This window comes from Bombina bombina, chromosome 10, assembly GCF_027579735.1.
Source record: "Bombina bombina isolate aBomBom1 chromosome 10, aBomBom1.pri, whole genome shotgun sequence".
NCBI classification, from domain to species: domain Eukaryota; kingdom Metazoa; phylum Chordata; class Amphibia; order Anura; family Bombinatoridae; genus Bombina; species Bombina bombina.
In genome coordinates this window covers 34,485,984-34,501,663 of record NC_069508.1, presented here as the reverse complement: position 1 = coordinate 34,501,663, position 15,680 = coordinate 34,485,984, and the positions used below count along the sequence as shown (strand labels likewise).

Genomic DNA, 15,680 nt, shown 5'->3' with positions numbered 1-15,680 from the left:
ATCTATATATATCTATCTATATATATCTTCTCTCTTCTCTTCTTCTCTCATTATTGTATAGGTCATTAGAACATCTAGGTAAGTTTCCCTGCTTTTCCTTAGAAGTACTCTACATGCATTGTTACCAATGCACCAGAGGATTCTGGGTAAGATTTACAATATCTCATACTTTTTGCTCCCAATACTGTGTGTTGAAACCCAGCAATCCCCTTCTGGGGTAGTTGCAGCAAAAACAGAACCACTTCTGGACAGTTGTTTCAAGCGTTTTAGTTATCATAATTTCCAGGGCAAAACTAATATTCAACAATAAAATCAAAAGAGCCATAGAATTATTGTATAAGCCACTAGAGCATGCAGGCAAGTTATCCCCCGGCTTGCTTTTCCCCCATTGTTGCTGCTCCAGAAATGTGCACACTGCCTATCTAGATATCTCTTCAACAAAGAATACCAGGAGACAAAGTACATTTAATAGCAGTAAACTGAAAACTTGTTTTTAAATTGTATGCTGTATCTGAATCATGAAATAACAGTTTGGGGTTTCATGTCTCTTTTAATTTTGGCAAATTAAAGGGATTTGAAACCCACATTTTTTTTCTTACATGATTCAGATAGAGCAGCAATTTTAAGCAACTTTCTAATTTACTCCTATTATCAATTTTTCTTCGTTCTCTTGCTATTTTTATTTGAAAAAGCAGGAATTAAGGTTAAGAGCCGGCCCATTTTTGGTTCAGCACCTGGGTGCTACCCACCAATCAGCAAGCGCTACCCAGGGTACTGAACCAAAAATGGGCCGGCTATTAAGTTTTACATTCCTGCTTTTCAAATAAAGATAAAATTTCATGCTCTATCTGAATCATGAAAAAAATTGGGTTTCATATCCCTTTAAGGCTAGCTGTAAATATGTTTGTCTGCTGCTCTAAGCAATCAGTGTTTGGTATCTAGCTGGTTTGGACAAGTTGCTGCATTTGGAAGGAAGTTACAGAATTATATTTATTGCAAAGGTTTTTTTTTTTCTACTATGTATGAAGTCAACATTTTATATTAAATCTCGGTGTTCCCTTTAATACTGGCTATTTTCTTTATGCAGCTAGGCAGAAGGGTGTTGTTTGCGGCAGACATCTCTGCATTTATTTCCATGCTCCAGAGCTTTGCTTTATTTATCTGTGTCAGAGCCAGACCTTCAGACTAGTGCTATATCTATCACTTCTCAGCAGACCTTCAGAGCAATCCCGAATCCATTATCAGGCTGCGCTGATGCGCCATACACCTTTTTATACTGGCAGGTGGCCAGCAAGCCCATTCACTGAAAACATCAGCATGCTGGTTTCATCCCTTCTCTGCAGAGGGGGCTGCACATCACTGCTGCAAACCGCCTGCTTAATCAAAAGCACGTGTATATTTATATCTTCATTAATTAAACTATTTCCTGCTAGGCCAGTAAAGAGCATCATTTCAGAGAATCCATATTCAGCGCACATTCCATATCGGTCTTCCTGCTGACAGGCTGCTTTATATCCCTCTAATTTTCTCCATGCTGATTTATGCTGTCTGAATTCAAGCAGGAGAGTGTTGGAAAGCCTTTGAGCTATATGCTGCTAGATTTCAAAGCCAAAGATGCAGTGAGATGGTGGGAAGCGGGCCTGGGGAGGTGCGTTGTGTGACAGTGGGGGGAAAGGAGACTGTCTGCATTAACAGCTGAGCACAGCCTGTCTCTCTGCCACTCCTACAGTCACATTCTGTCTACGCTTTCCCTAAAGAGGGGCCTGTGGCCACCTGGGCTCATTAGCAAGACTAATTCCCTGCAGGGACACTGGGCACAATGTATCGCATAGGGAGGGGGAGCGGATGTGAAGAAAAGGCAGCATTATGCTCTCGGGGGGGGGGGGTGTCAGGTAGGCAGAAAACGCCACTTTTAACTCCTTTACTGCCTGCTTGCGCTATACGAACAATAGGATTGCAGGCGAGAATATTTATGCAAGTTAAAAATGACATGAACACATTGTTTGTCAGATGCCATATATATTTCCATCATAATGGTCATTAAATGCAGCCAATGATTCACTAATTCACTGTTTATAATCAATATAAATGCAAACACATGACCTTGTTATTGCAGAAGGGATAACAACTGATCCTGATATATTTGAAGACTTTAAAGGACCATTTTCTTAGTTTTGTTCTAGAATGAGACATTTCATTTTTAAATCATGTACATCTTAATTTTACATTTACTGCAGCTTATGGGATTTAATGTTTACAGGAAACAGTCTGGGTTTCCTAGAACAGGGTTCTTTAAAAAAAAATAATAATACCAAAACCATGATACCATATACCTTATTGTGACCCTTTTTTATGCTTGTCTGAAAATTTCTGAAGTAATATACAACAAGCAGCAATTTTTGGCAAAGTTACTGAAATGTGTGCGTACTTTATTCCTGATTGTAGTCAAACTTGAAAGTGTTGTAAGCACACACCTACCACTCTCATACAACACACACATATAGAATATGACCCGTCACGGCAGGGGCCACCAAAGATGCAACTTAAAATCTGATTCTAACCACATTTTAGTTATTAACATAGGAAATAAGTTCTTATTAACATTTTAGTACAAATACATGAGCATTTTGTTTAGCCCATTCTTATAATAAAATTAAATATCTTGGCAGGTCTGATGCAGCCCCTGTGCCATAGCTTATCCTGGTATTGATTATAGAGGTTTTAGCCTGGTATAGAGGTATATTGAATGGTATAGAGGCATTAGCCTGATATATAGCCCAGTATAGAAGAATATAACGGGGTATAGAGGTATATGGCCTGGCGTAGAGGATAGAGGTATATGGCCTGGCGTAGAGGATAGAGGTATATGGCCTGGCGTAGAGGTTTATAGAGGCGTACAGTGCGTAGAGGTGTATATAACCTGGTTTAGAGGAGTATAGTCTGGTATCAGCCTTGGAATAGAATTTACAGTCCTTTATTCATTTCTATTTTCACTGTAGAACATTGTACTCAAACCATTTCTATTATGAATATGAAAGTTTAGGGCTTACAAACACTGAATATATATTTTTGGCCTGAAAATAACTACAGTAGCATGGTTATAACTACTCACTATACTATTGTTTTCCTTCTGTACCTGCAATTCTCTCAAACCTCATTCTCTTATTTCAAACCCTTAGTGGCGCCAGTTGGAGAAGCTCCTGCATCTTTATACTGGGGGCCACTATTTTGGAGTGTAGATATTCTTGCAGACAGAAGCGGTCCACATTCACAATCCAGGAACCATATGTGACCTGCGAGTGTTCACCACTTCTGTCACACGGTGCAAGAGCACCAAGATGGAAACAACTGGCATGAAAATGCAGAGCCTCACTCACTTGTAAAGGGTTAAATAATCACGGGAGGAAAAACAGTATTGTAAGTAGTAACCAAGCTATTGTAGTTGTATCACTGCAATATTGGCTTTAAAGTCTTGTAATCTCTAGTATCCCACTGGACAAATACCCCAGGCATACTGGAGGTATTGAAAACATTCATTTATTCAGGAGAGGAACTTGATTTATTTTTATTTTTCCATCTTAATGGGAGGATAGTCCACTGCTTCTTTCATTACTTGTGGGAATTAAGAACCTGGCCACCAGGAGGAGGCAAAGACACCCCAGCCAAAGGCTTAAATACCTCCCACACTCCCCTCATCCCCAATCATTCTTTGCTTTCGTCACAGGAGGTTGGCAGAGAAGTGTCCGAAGATTCGGAGTAGTCCTTTATGGAGGGTAGTACTCTTCACAATGGGACTGGAGTTTTAAGTAGTCCTGTCGGCCTCTCAGTGAGAGCATGGGTGAAACCATCCCGACTCAGATTAACAGCTCCATAAGCAATCGGCGTTGACGAGCTTCGCTGCCTGCTTTCTGCCCTCATGTCCATGTCAGGAGCGATGCTACTAATCTGTCACACTTGAAAGGCCGTGTTCCTATTCCATGGCATAGATTCTGGTAAGATCGTTTCATTTTTTATACATGATGATAACGCTAGAAGATAGGGTAACAGTGTGACTCCTTTTATCTGTATTGAATCAAGGGTTAATATCTCCTGAGGGGGATTATTGAACAGGAATAATCTTATATGTTTATTTGATTTTATGCTGTTTTTATTTGTGAGATGTTATGGGCTCATAGGCTGTTATGGAATATACAGATTTCACTTTGAGAGCCATGCAGCTTACAAGCTTGGCATGCTTTTTCTCATAGCAGGGACGGTCCTGCATTGTGCACCATGTGATTCTTTCCCTCTTTACTGACCGGGGGTCTATCAGAGAGGAGTCCTAACTCTCTGTACTGTCTGGGTCATGGAGGTGGTGAGTGCCCCAGCTATTGGGATATAAAGGTGCAGTTTTTTTTAATACATTTTTTTATTTCTATAGTTCTCCGGTTATTGCACTAGCGATAGAGGATTCTGTTACTTGGAGGGCACTCCATCTATTCCTAAAGAGTAATTCCTGTTTATATTGTGAGGAGGCCTTAGTACCGCCCCTCAATTATGTTCCATATGCCTTGATAATGTGATAATATCAAACATGTTTGATACCACAGAGCCGTCCACCTCTGAGGAGTTGTCGTCCAGTGAGTTGTGTGCGTACCCTACATGCTTATCTCTCTACACATGCAGTTTCCCGTAGCATTGCTGATCCTCCATCTGGAGGGGACCATTTTCTCACCAGACGTTACTGCGAAACTCAGACGGCAGTGTCTGTAGCCTTTAATGCTTTACCTTACCCTGCTAAGCGAAAGGTTATCAGAGAATGAAGTTCTTTCTGAGACTTCAGAGTATGAACATTCTGAGTCAGAGTCTGCTGCCTCTAAACCTCCGGCTGCGGAGGAACCAGACTTTAGTTTTAGGAATTTGCGCTTTCTTCTAAAGGAAGTTTTTGTTGGCGAATTCAGTGGTTCCAGAGGCCAAATTGCCTGAGGAACCTTTTGATTTCTAAATGGGATAGAGTTTGAGGATAGGGTGGTACCTTATCCTTCCCTGCTCCTGTTAGATGGCAAACATTATTAAGAATGAATGGGACTGGATTGTTCCTCTCTTCTCCCTTAAACAAATCGTTCCCGGTCCTGGACTCTCAATGGAGTTGAGGTTCTGTCCCTAAAAGGGATGGCGCCATCACCCTTGCTAAACGTATTACTATCCCATTTGAGGGTAGCTCTTCGTTTTAAGAGCCCATGGATAAAGTATGGAAACTCTGCTAACAAAGTTGTTTCAACATACGGGATATTTGTTTCAACCGGAGGCGGCCGTTGCCATGGTTGCTGGAGAAACTACCTTCTGGTGTGACTCCTTATATGATTGATCGGGGTGGAGAGGGACAATTTTCGTTTTGATAAAGCCCATGTCGGCAATCCTTCACTAAGCCTGAGCAAACCAAGAGCTCTTTGAAGCCGGCTCAGTCCTGGAATAAATCCAGGCAGAGCAAGAAGCCCGCCAAGACTAAGTCGGCATGAACGGGCGGTCCCCGGTCCTCTTCTGGATCGGGTAGGGGGCAGACTTGCAGGATCCATGGGTCCTGGAGGTCATAGCTCAGGGTTACAAGATAGGTTTCAAGTCTCAGACACCCAAGGGCAGTTCCTCCTCTCTCTCTCCTGTCTTCCTGACCAGAAAGGAGGGAAGCCTCTCTGGGGTGCGTACGGGATCTGTCCTCTTAGGAGTTATTGTCCCTCTGCCTATCGCAGTGAGAGATTTGGGATACTATTCAAACCTTTTCGTGGTTGCAAAGAAAGAGGGAACTTTCCGTCCGATTTGGACCTTTAGTGCTTAAACAAGTTTTTAAATATCCCCTCGTTCAAGAGGGAGACAATAGGTCCATTCTTCCCCTCGTTCGAGAAGGGCAGTTCATGACCACAATAGATCTGAAGGATGCTTCCTTCACGTACCAATCCTCAAGGACCACTTCCAGTTCCTAAGGTTTGCGTTCCTGGACCAACACTTCCAGTTTATTAATCTTCTGTTTGGTCTAGCCGGTATAGTGGTGAGCATAGCTCCCTTAAAAGTAGTTGACTCAGGTTTGATTCCCGGCTAAAGCAGCATTCTCTAATAAGTTTTTTAGAGAGTGGACCATTCGGAATCTTTCCTCTGTCTTCTTTGATCCCATGGATGGAAGATAAATCTAGAGAGAGTTCTCTTGTATCAAGTACCAGGGTAGAATTCTCGGGAACTATAATAGTCTCTATAGACATGAAAATATTTCTAACAGACTAGAGACTTTGCAGGCTAGCTTCGACATGTCTTGCCCTCTAGACCCTCTTAAGGCAATCTGTGGCTTGGTCTCATGGTGTCCAGCATGGACATCATATCCTTTGCCAGGTTTCACCTCAGACTGTTGCAACTACGCATGCTGAAGCAGTGGAACGGCGATCATTCGGATCTGTCTCAACAGATTTTTCTGGACAACCGACCGAGAAAATCGCTTTTGTCCGGATCCCTTGTCCCAAGGGATGTCCGTCTCAAGACCATTCTGGGTGATTGTGACTACGGTTGTGAGTCTGTCAGGATGGGGAGCTGTTTGGGGTGCCTGGAAGGCACAGGGCCTTTGGACTCAGGAGGAATTTCGCATTTAGGATCTTAGGGCAATATACAATGCTCTGAAGGCTTGCCCTCTGCTGCGTTTGTCCCAGTTTATCAGATTCCAATCAGACAATATATCCTTGGTGGCTTACATTAACCATCAGGGGGGAACAAGTAGCTCCCTAGCTATGAGGGAAGTATCTCGGATTATGGAGTAGGCAGAGTCCCACATTTGTTTGCTGTCAGTGATCCACATTTCGGGTGTGGACAACTGGGAAGCGGATTTCATCAGCAGACAATACTTGAATCCGGGGGATTGATTACTCCATCCCTAGTGTTTGCGGAAATTTGCAAGAGAAGATCTTATGACTTCTCATTACCAAGTTACTGGATATGGGTCGAGGTACAGGGATCCTCATGCGGAGCTAACGGATGTGTTAGCGGGGCCTTAGAGGTTCAATCTAATTTATCTTTTATGGCCGTTACCACTACTTCTTATTGTAGTGGCTCGAATCAAGCAGGCATCAGTGATACTGATTGTTCTGTCTTGGCCGCGAAGGATATGGTTTGTGGAACCTTGTGGAAGGGATCTGTTGACCAAGGTCTTTTTGTTCATCTATGTCTAGATCTCTGAGGCTGACTGCATGGAGATTGAACGCTTAGTCCTAGCCAAGGGAGTGTTATTTTTACTCTCATTCAAGCTTGTAGCTAGGTGCTCATCACATCTATCATAAGGTGTGGAGGACCTACTTATTCTGTTCTCCAGGATGAACTGGAGAAGGGCTTTTCTGCAAGTAACCTGAGGATACAGATTTCGGCCCTGTCTATGTTACTGCACAAGAGGTTTGCTGAGCTTCCTAATGTGCAGTCACTTGTTAAGGCTCTACTAGGATCAGACCTATGTTTAAATCTATTGCTCCTCCTTGGAGTTTAAATCTTGTTCTTTAGGTTTTGCACGGGTTCCATTGGAAAAATCTTGTTCTTTAGGTTTTTCACGGGTTCCATTGGAGCCTATGCATGACGGAGACATTAAATTATAGTTTTGGAAGGTTCCTTTTCTACGGCTATTGCTTCTGCGCACAGAGTGTCTGTGATTACTACCTTGCAATGCGTCCCTCCTTATCTGGCTTTCCATGCTGATAAGGCTGTTCTACGAACCAAGTTAGGTTTTCTTCCTAAGGTTGTGTCAATTAGCAACATCAGGCAAGAGATTGGGGTTCCTTTCAACGTAATTCTGGATGTGGTTTGTGCCTTGAAGTTCTATCTTCAGGCCACGTAGAAATTTAGACAAACTTATTTCTCTGGTTGTTCTCTTTCCGGGAAGCGTGGGGGTCAGAGGGCTTCTTCGACTTCCTTATCTTTTTGGCTGAGGAGTGTCCTCCGTTTCGCCTTGAGACAGTGGGACATAAGCCTCCTCTGAGGTTTACAGCTCATTCAACTAGAGCTGTGGCCTCCTCTTGGGCCTTTAAGAACAAGGCTTTTATGGAGCAGATTTGTAAGGCGGCTACTTGGTCCTCTTTACATACTTTTGCAACATTTTTACAAATTTGATGTTTTTGCTTTGGCAGAAGCAGCTTTTGGGAGAAGGGTTCTGCAGGCTGTGGTGCCCTCAGTATAGGGTCCGCCTCCTCTAGAGCTTGGGTATTTGTTCCCACAAGTAATGAATGAAGCAGTGGACTCTCCTCCCATTAAGATGGAAAACATAAATTATGCTTACCTGATAATTTCATGTCCATCTGTGGGAGGAGAGTCCACTGCTCCCACCCATTTCTCCAGGGGGTGGACCTAAATTTAATATTATTCTTCTGGCACCATTTATACCCTGATCCTTGTTCTCTTGGCAGAATGACTGGGGAATGAGGGGAATGGCGGAGGTATTTAAGCCTTTGGCTGGGGTGTCTTTGCCTCCTTTCTGGTGGCCAGGTTTTTAATTCCCACAAGTGATGAATGAAGCAGTGGACTCTCCTCCTACAGATGAAAATGAAATTATCAGGTAAGCATAATTTATGTTTTTTCTTCTTACTTTCAAAAGCTGACATATGATTTGAAATTCCATCTTTTAAATTAAAAAAAAGTTGACTACACTGTCCCTTTAAGAGAAAGTGAAACAAAAAATAAGTGACCGCTGGTCTCTTTAAGAGCAAATTTTAAAAAAGAAACTTGCACATTGTTTATTTTTAGTTTGGATTCCGGATCTTGCACAATAAATATTACATTTCACAACATGTGACACAGCGTTGGGCAAGTCACTACTGACTGTGATATAACCCATCCCTGCTGAATAAGGGCAAATGTAACGTGCTGAAAAAAAGAAATCAATGCTGCATCTATGTGAATTCCACACCAACGTTCACTTCTTTTTAGCTGCTGAATTGGCTGCTTTGTCATGGCCTGACTGCCCTTTTGTTCAGCATCTGAATGATTTATTGTAAGAGACAACTCTGGGAAAGACTCAAGTGGGCTAAAAGAGACTTCATTGTGAGATGGTCCAGTCATTTACAAGTTACCAAATCATTCTCAGTTCCATCTCTTTGCTATAATCATTCTCCTCACAGTCAAGTAGGATTCTACTGATATTACCGAACCTTTAAACTAAAGGGACATAAATATGAAAATTCTTAAATGTGTGTACAACATTTTATTATTCCCCTGTTACTTGTAAATAACTGTAAGAGTTAAACACATAGTTAAAGGGACAGTAAATGCTCAATTTATTAAGTCTGAATTACATTTACTTACCCCAGTACATCCTTTTGCTCTTTTGTGCACAAATAGTTTTCTAAAGATACTTTAGCAGCACGCTGTCATATAAGAACATACGCTCGGCAGCGTGCTGTCATATAAAACCATACGTTCAGCAGCAGTCTCATATAAAACCATACGTTCAGCAGCAGTCTCATATAAAACCATACGTTCAGCAGCAGTCTCATATAAAACCATACGTTCAGCAGCACGCTATTGCGCTGTCCTATAAGAACATACATTCAGCAGCACAGTCATATAAAAACACACGTTCAGCAGCATAGTTATATGATAACATATGCTCAGCAGTGCGCTGTCATATAAAACCATACGTTCAGCAGCACGCTATCGCGCTGTCATATAAAAACACACGTTCAGCAGCACCCTATGGCGCTGTCATATAAAAACGCACGTTCAGCAGCACGCTATCGCGCTGTCATATAAAAATATACGTTCAGCAGCAGTCTCTCATATAAAACCATACGTTCAGCAGCACGCTATCGCGCTGTCATATAAAAACATACGTTCAGCAGCAGTCTCTCATATAAAACCATACGTTCAGCAGCACGCTATCGCGCTGTCATATAAAAATATACGTTCAGCAGCAGTCTCTCATATAAAACCATACGTTCAGCAGCACCCTATGGCGCTGTCATATAAAAACATACGTTCAGCAGCACGCTATCGCGCTGTCATATAAAAACATACGTTCAGCAGCACCCTATGGCGCTGTCATATAAAAACATACGTTCAGCAGCAGTCTCTCATATAAAACCATACGTTCAGCAGCACGCTATCGCGCTGTCATATAAAAACACACGTTTAGCAGCACCCTATGGCGCTGTCATATAAAAACGCAAGTTCAGCAGCACGCTATCGCGCTGTCATATAAAAATATACGTTCAGCAGCACCCTATGGCGCTGTCATATAAAAACATACGTTCAGCAGCACCCTATGGCGCTGTCATATAAAAACATACGTTCAGCAGCACAATCATATAAAAACAGAACATTTAACAAGTAACGCTGAAAAGCAAACACTGTCAAACATATGCAAACAAAAATATTTAATATATTAATATAGGCAGTGAGAGATCAAAAAACTCATAAATACATTAAAAACAATGTGATTCTGTGCAGTCTTCCTCAGAGGGCAAGTTCTGTTCATGTCCTTCATTTCAGACAATTTAATACTGATACGTATGACTGTCCCCTTGTTTGCGTGGAAGGGGAGTATCCACGTCTGTTACTGGTTAAACAGATCAGGAGACAGAGTGCAAAGTGTAATTGGTAAACAGAGACACAACATGTGTGCTCACAACGAGGTCTGTGTATTTTGTTGTAATCAAAAGGAATTTACTGTATCAACAAAATTCCATTTAATATTCTGTTTCCTGCATCCTTAGCATACAATTACCTGCAATAGTACAACTCTTAGATCTCTGTAAAAATAATATTTTTATGCTGATGTATATGGGTATCTAAAAATATCAATGAATAAAACAAACAAACCTCCCCACTGTTTAAAGGGGCACTGTATTCAAAACCTTTCCATCATCCTTATGAAATAACATCATTTTTTTTAAGCCAACAAGTAAAGTAAAAGCTACTTAAAGGGATGGTGTACTGTAAAATTGGTTTCTCCTTAAAGGGACAGTCTAGTATAAATTAAACGTTCATTATTCAGATAGGACTTTTAATTTTAATCAACTTTACAATTTACTTTTATCATCAAATTTGCTTTTTTCTCTTGGTATTCTTAGTTTAAACTAAACATAGGTAGGCTCATATGCTAATTTCTAAGCCTTTGAGGGCTGCCTCTTATCACAGGCTTTTTAAATCTTTTTTCAACACAAAGAGACAGAAAGTACACGTGGGCCATATAGATAACACTGTGTTCAGGCACAGGGGGTTATTTAAGATTTAGCACAAAACAATGCTAAATGCAAGACAATAGATAATAAACAGTCACAGTCATGTGATCAGGGGGCTGGAAGAAGGTTCCTAGATACAAGGTAATCACAGAAGTAAAAAGTATATTAATATAACGGTGTTGGTTATGCAAAACTGGGGAATGGGTAATAAAGGGATTATCTATATTTTAAAACATTAACAAATATATGGTAGACTGTCCCTTTAATGTGTTTACAATGACTTGTTATAACTGTCGCAGAGTTTTAACTGTGTGGGAAATGTTATTTAGTTATAATTTTGTATATGAAATAACTGTTACTGTTAATTGAAACCATAACCCAATAAAATAGGTTGAGCTGGCAAGGAAAAGCAGACCTTGCTATCTTTTCTGTCTATTTACACAAGTTCTGCTTAACTTCTTTTTTACTGTTTAATCAAAGGCTAATACTTACAGAGAACAATGTAAAATGAACAGGTTTTTGTGTAACCAGAACTTTAAGTTCAGAAATGTTCAGTATGGGTAGGGAAACAATAGGCAAAATCAGATATTTCAAATGAGAAAATAAAGGTGAAGGGGCTATTTGTAAATAATTCCATACACCCCTGTAGGTAAATTAGATAACTGGGAACACATTAAATGGGAGAAAATATTAGTGTACACTGCCCCTTTAATTTGATATTAAAACTAATTTATTGTGTACTTCTGGCTTATTCCTATTGAGTAATAGGTACTTTCTGCTAAGGCCTATTGAGTAATAGGTGCTTTCTGCTAATGCCTGTGAGTAAATAGGTACTTCTTGCTAACGTTCGTTGACAATTAATAGGAAGTGCCTATAAGCCATAAAGCATTTAGTAGGAAATGCACAGCTAGTGCTGGTATATAGTTTAAATTGAAATCCAAACTGCTTTTACTTATTTTTTTTTCTCAGGCAAAACAAAGGCAACATTTGTGAGTACAGTGCCCCCTGTCACTGTATTTAGCAAGATAAGTAACTGACATTTTTACATCAACCATATGATGATCTAGAGGGTCATGTGACTCATTGGAGGGGAAACAAACATTGCTCATAATTTAACCCTTTCGTGACAGGGTTAAAGTGCCTACATCGGAACACCTGTTCCGATGTAGACAAATTGAAACTACGCGATTGTGCATACGATTGAGAGATTTCAATTATTGGATCGCATCTGGGGGGCGTCCCTACAACCCTAGGAACGCCCTCCAGACCGCGATCAAGTCCTAGAAGCACAGAAGGCTTCAGGACAGCCGTTAGCTATGACGTTCTATTCCGTCATAACAGCTTTAAAGCCCAGTATAATTATGACGGAATAGAACGGCATTAAAAGGTTAAAGTCTCTGTGTGTTGATTTTGTTCATTAACTGTCATCTATAGGGTAATGTCACCCCTGTTTATAGGAGGAGTCTCTTATCATTTATGTAGTCACCTGTGTGTACAGATTTATTATTGGCTGACAGAGGAACAGTGGTCTCCCTCTTATTTATTACTCCAAAATCCAGTGTCTTACAGGATAGAAAACTGATACTGACTTACTGTCCAAAAGGCTCTCTGGGGGAGGCGCAAGGAGGCGCTGTCTCCCCCCCCCTTTCATATAGGTGAATGCACTATTATTTCAATAGTGGGTCTTTGGCATTGGCAATAATTTGTGATCCCTCTGCTTTTGACTGTAGAACTCCCCTCCCTGTGTGCTGTCTGGGATCTAGTGACCATTTATCTGAATGAGATTCTCTACTACCGAATAAAAGCTAAACTATTTAGAATTTTTTATTTTTAAGCCCTGATGTACAAAAAAGCCTTTAACACATGGCTATGCGATGAGTTGCAAGTATCTCTTGCCAAGTGGTTAAAGGGCACGATATGAAGCAAAGTGTCTGAATACATTTTATGAACAAAATCAGTTTGCAAACTATTTGAATAAGAAATCTTAGTAATTGCAGTTATTGCAGGAAATAAACTACTGTGATTTACTGGAAAAAAATTACTCTCAGTGAATAGTTCCCTTTAAGGTGCTTCGTAAGGCATTTAATTTACCTTGATAACAATAACGGAGATATTTTGGTCTGCAGGATAAGAAGATGTATCCTATTCAAAATCTTTCAATCACATCTTAAGCCAATAATCAGAGATGGAAATCAGCCAGGCTGGGTATACATTGTCATCTCAGGAACCACTCTGATCATTGGTATCCATCTGGTGTATAGAGCAGTATACACTATATGGGTAATGAGCACACAGACTCATATGAAGCAGCTGGTTTTCGGGTAGAGACTTAACATTTGCTCCTTCTCTGGTGCAAAACGCGTAGAGATAATATGGTTTCACGATCCAGAATTTCGTTTAGCTGTGCGGGTCTCAGAAATGATACTTTGGTACCATTCACTTCCAAAACCTCATCTCCCACACGTAGGAGTCCGGAGTACAGCTTGGCAGTACTTTCATCACTCATCTCCTGCACATAGACACCTGGGAGAAAAGTTTAATGGAACATTACAGTCAACATTGAATTTCCACAAAGTATTAAGTTAACAATTGTCATATACACAGAGAGAGAGGCACTCAACAAGGAACTAACAGCTCAGTAGCTTGTTTCTGTTGTGGGTCACCAACTCGCCATCTAGGAGCAGCCTCTTTTAGCCCAATTATGCCGTTTTACAGAGAACATTCCTGAAGTCTGATCCTGCCTTAAAAGTACAATCCAGGCCCAAAATATGAAGCTTTCTCCCTTTAAACAAGAAACATGGCAAACCCAGACAATTGTTTTGGCCTTCTTTGAACCTCTTTAGTAAAGTGCAGCCATATCCCTCTAGGCACATTGGGCAGGAAGTCCATGTCTAGTTTCCCCCATCACCTTAGGGAGACCTTCCCCAGGGTCATAATACAAATAAACACAGAGAAAACCCAGGAACGAACAACGGCTCAGTAACTTGTACTTTGGTTGGTCACCACCTGGGAGCAGCCTCTTTTAACCCAATTATGCCTTTCACAGAGGAGAACTTTCCTGAAGTCTCCCTTAGGGTAATGGAGGAAGCCAGATGTGCTTAGAGGAATATAGCTGCCCTCACTGGTGAGGCACCCAGAAGGATGAAATGATTGGGCTTGCTTGGAATTTTGGGGCTGGACTGTTCTTTATAGATGGGATCAGACTGATAAATTGTACAAACCATGTTACCTGCTGGAATGTATTTAATTGTTTGCAAATATTTACTTTACCTTTATTTGACTTTGTTACTTTTGCCTATTGTATCCCCACCTACACTGCAAATATGAGTAACAAATTTTTTTTTACTGTAGAAAAGCTAATGAAAGAGAAGACAATAGCATTGATTAATCTACCAGTGGGGGGTATGAAGTAGAGATTTTGTGTGTGAAATAACTGCTTGTGTTTATTCAACCCCCCCAGCTATAATTAGCATTCCAAAAACCTGCTACTGCGCTCTTGCCTTTCTGTGTACAAATGGTAATGACTTTATTTATTATGCCCATTTTATGTGGAACGTGTGTATTTCCAAAGCACCAGACAGACTAAAGTGCCTATAGGATCCAGAACCTCAAAGGTTTATAAAACACCACAAGAATTCTGTTGAGCGTTATAATAAATGAACAAAACAGACACGTTTGAATTCTTTCTGAACACATTAAGACAAGAAACCCCACATTTTTCTTTCATAATTCAGATAGAGTATATATATTTTAAACAACTTTCCAATATACTTCTGTATGCTCCAATCACTTTCCTTCTGGAACCCTGTACGCTCCAATCACTTTCCTTCTGGAACCCTGTACGCTCCAATCACTTTCCTTCTGGAATCCTGTACGCTCCAATGACTATCCTTCTGGAATCCTGTACGCTCCAATGACTAGCCTTCTGGAATCCTGTACGCTCCAATGACTAGCCTTCTGGAATCCTGTACGCTCCAATGACTAGCCTTCTGGAATCCTGTACGCTCCAATGACTAGCCTTCTGGAATCCTGTACGCTCCAATGACTAGCCTTCTGGAACCCTGTACGCTCCAATGACTAGCCTTCTGGAACCCTGTACGCTCCAATCCCTAGCCTTCTGGAACCCTGTACGCTCCAATCCCTAGCCTTCTGGAACCCTGTACGCTCCAATCCCTAGCCTTCTGGAACCCTGTACGCTCCAATCCCTAGCCTTCTGGAACCCTGTACGCTCCAATCCCTAGCCTTCTGGAACCCTGTACGCTCCAATCACTTTCCTTCTGGAATCCTGTACGCTCCAATGACTATCCTTCTGGAATCCTGTACGCTCCAATGACTAGCCTTCTGGAATCCTGTACGCTCCAATGACTAGCCTTCTGGAATCCTGTACGCTCCAATGACTAGCCTTCTGGAATCCTGTACGCTCCAATGACTAGCCTTCTGGAACCCTGTACGCTCCAATGACTAGCCTTCTGGAACCCTGTACGCTCCAATCCCAAGCCTTCTGGA

The 15,680-nt window shown here is 41.2% G+C and overlaps 2 protein-coding genes across 2 annotated transcripts in view; one reads left to right on the top strand and one right to left on the bottom strand.

Annotated features, from left to right (window-relative positions):
- Positions 1-15,680, top strand: part of STX6 (syntaxin 6) — a 51,704-nt gene that overhangs the window by 29,143 nt on the left and 6,881 nt on the right. The gene's annotated exons all lie outside the window — the stretch shown is intronic.
- KIAA1614 (KIAA1614 ortholog) overlaps positions 10,353-15,680 on the bottom strand; it is a 65,005-nt gene continuing 59,677 nt past the window's right edge. Inside the window, exon 10 of the mRNA XM_053693945.1 lies at positions 10,353-13,697. Coding sequence (XP_053549920.1) covers positions 13,504-13,697 — 194 coding nt within the window. The 3' untranslated portion in view covers positions 10,353-13,503. The remainder of the gene's footprint in view (positions 13,698-15,680) is intronic.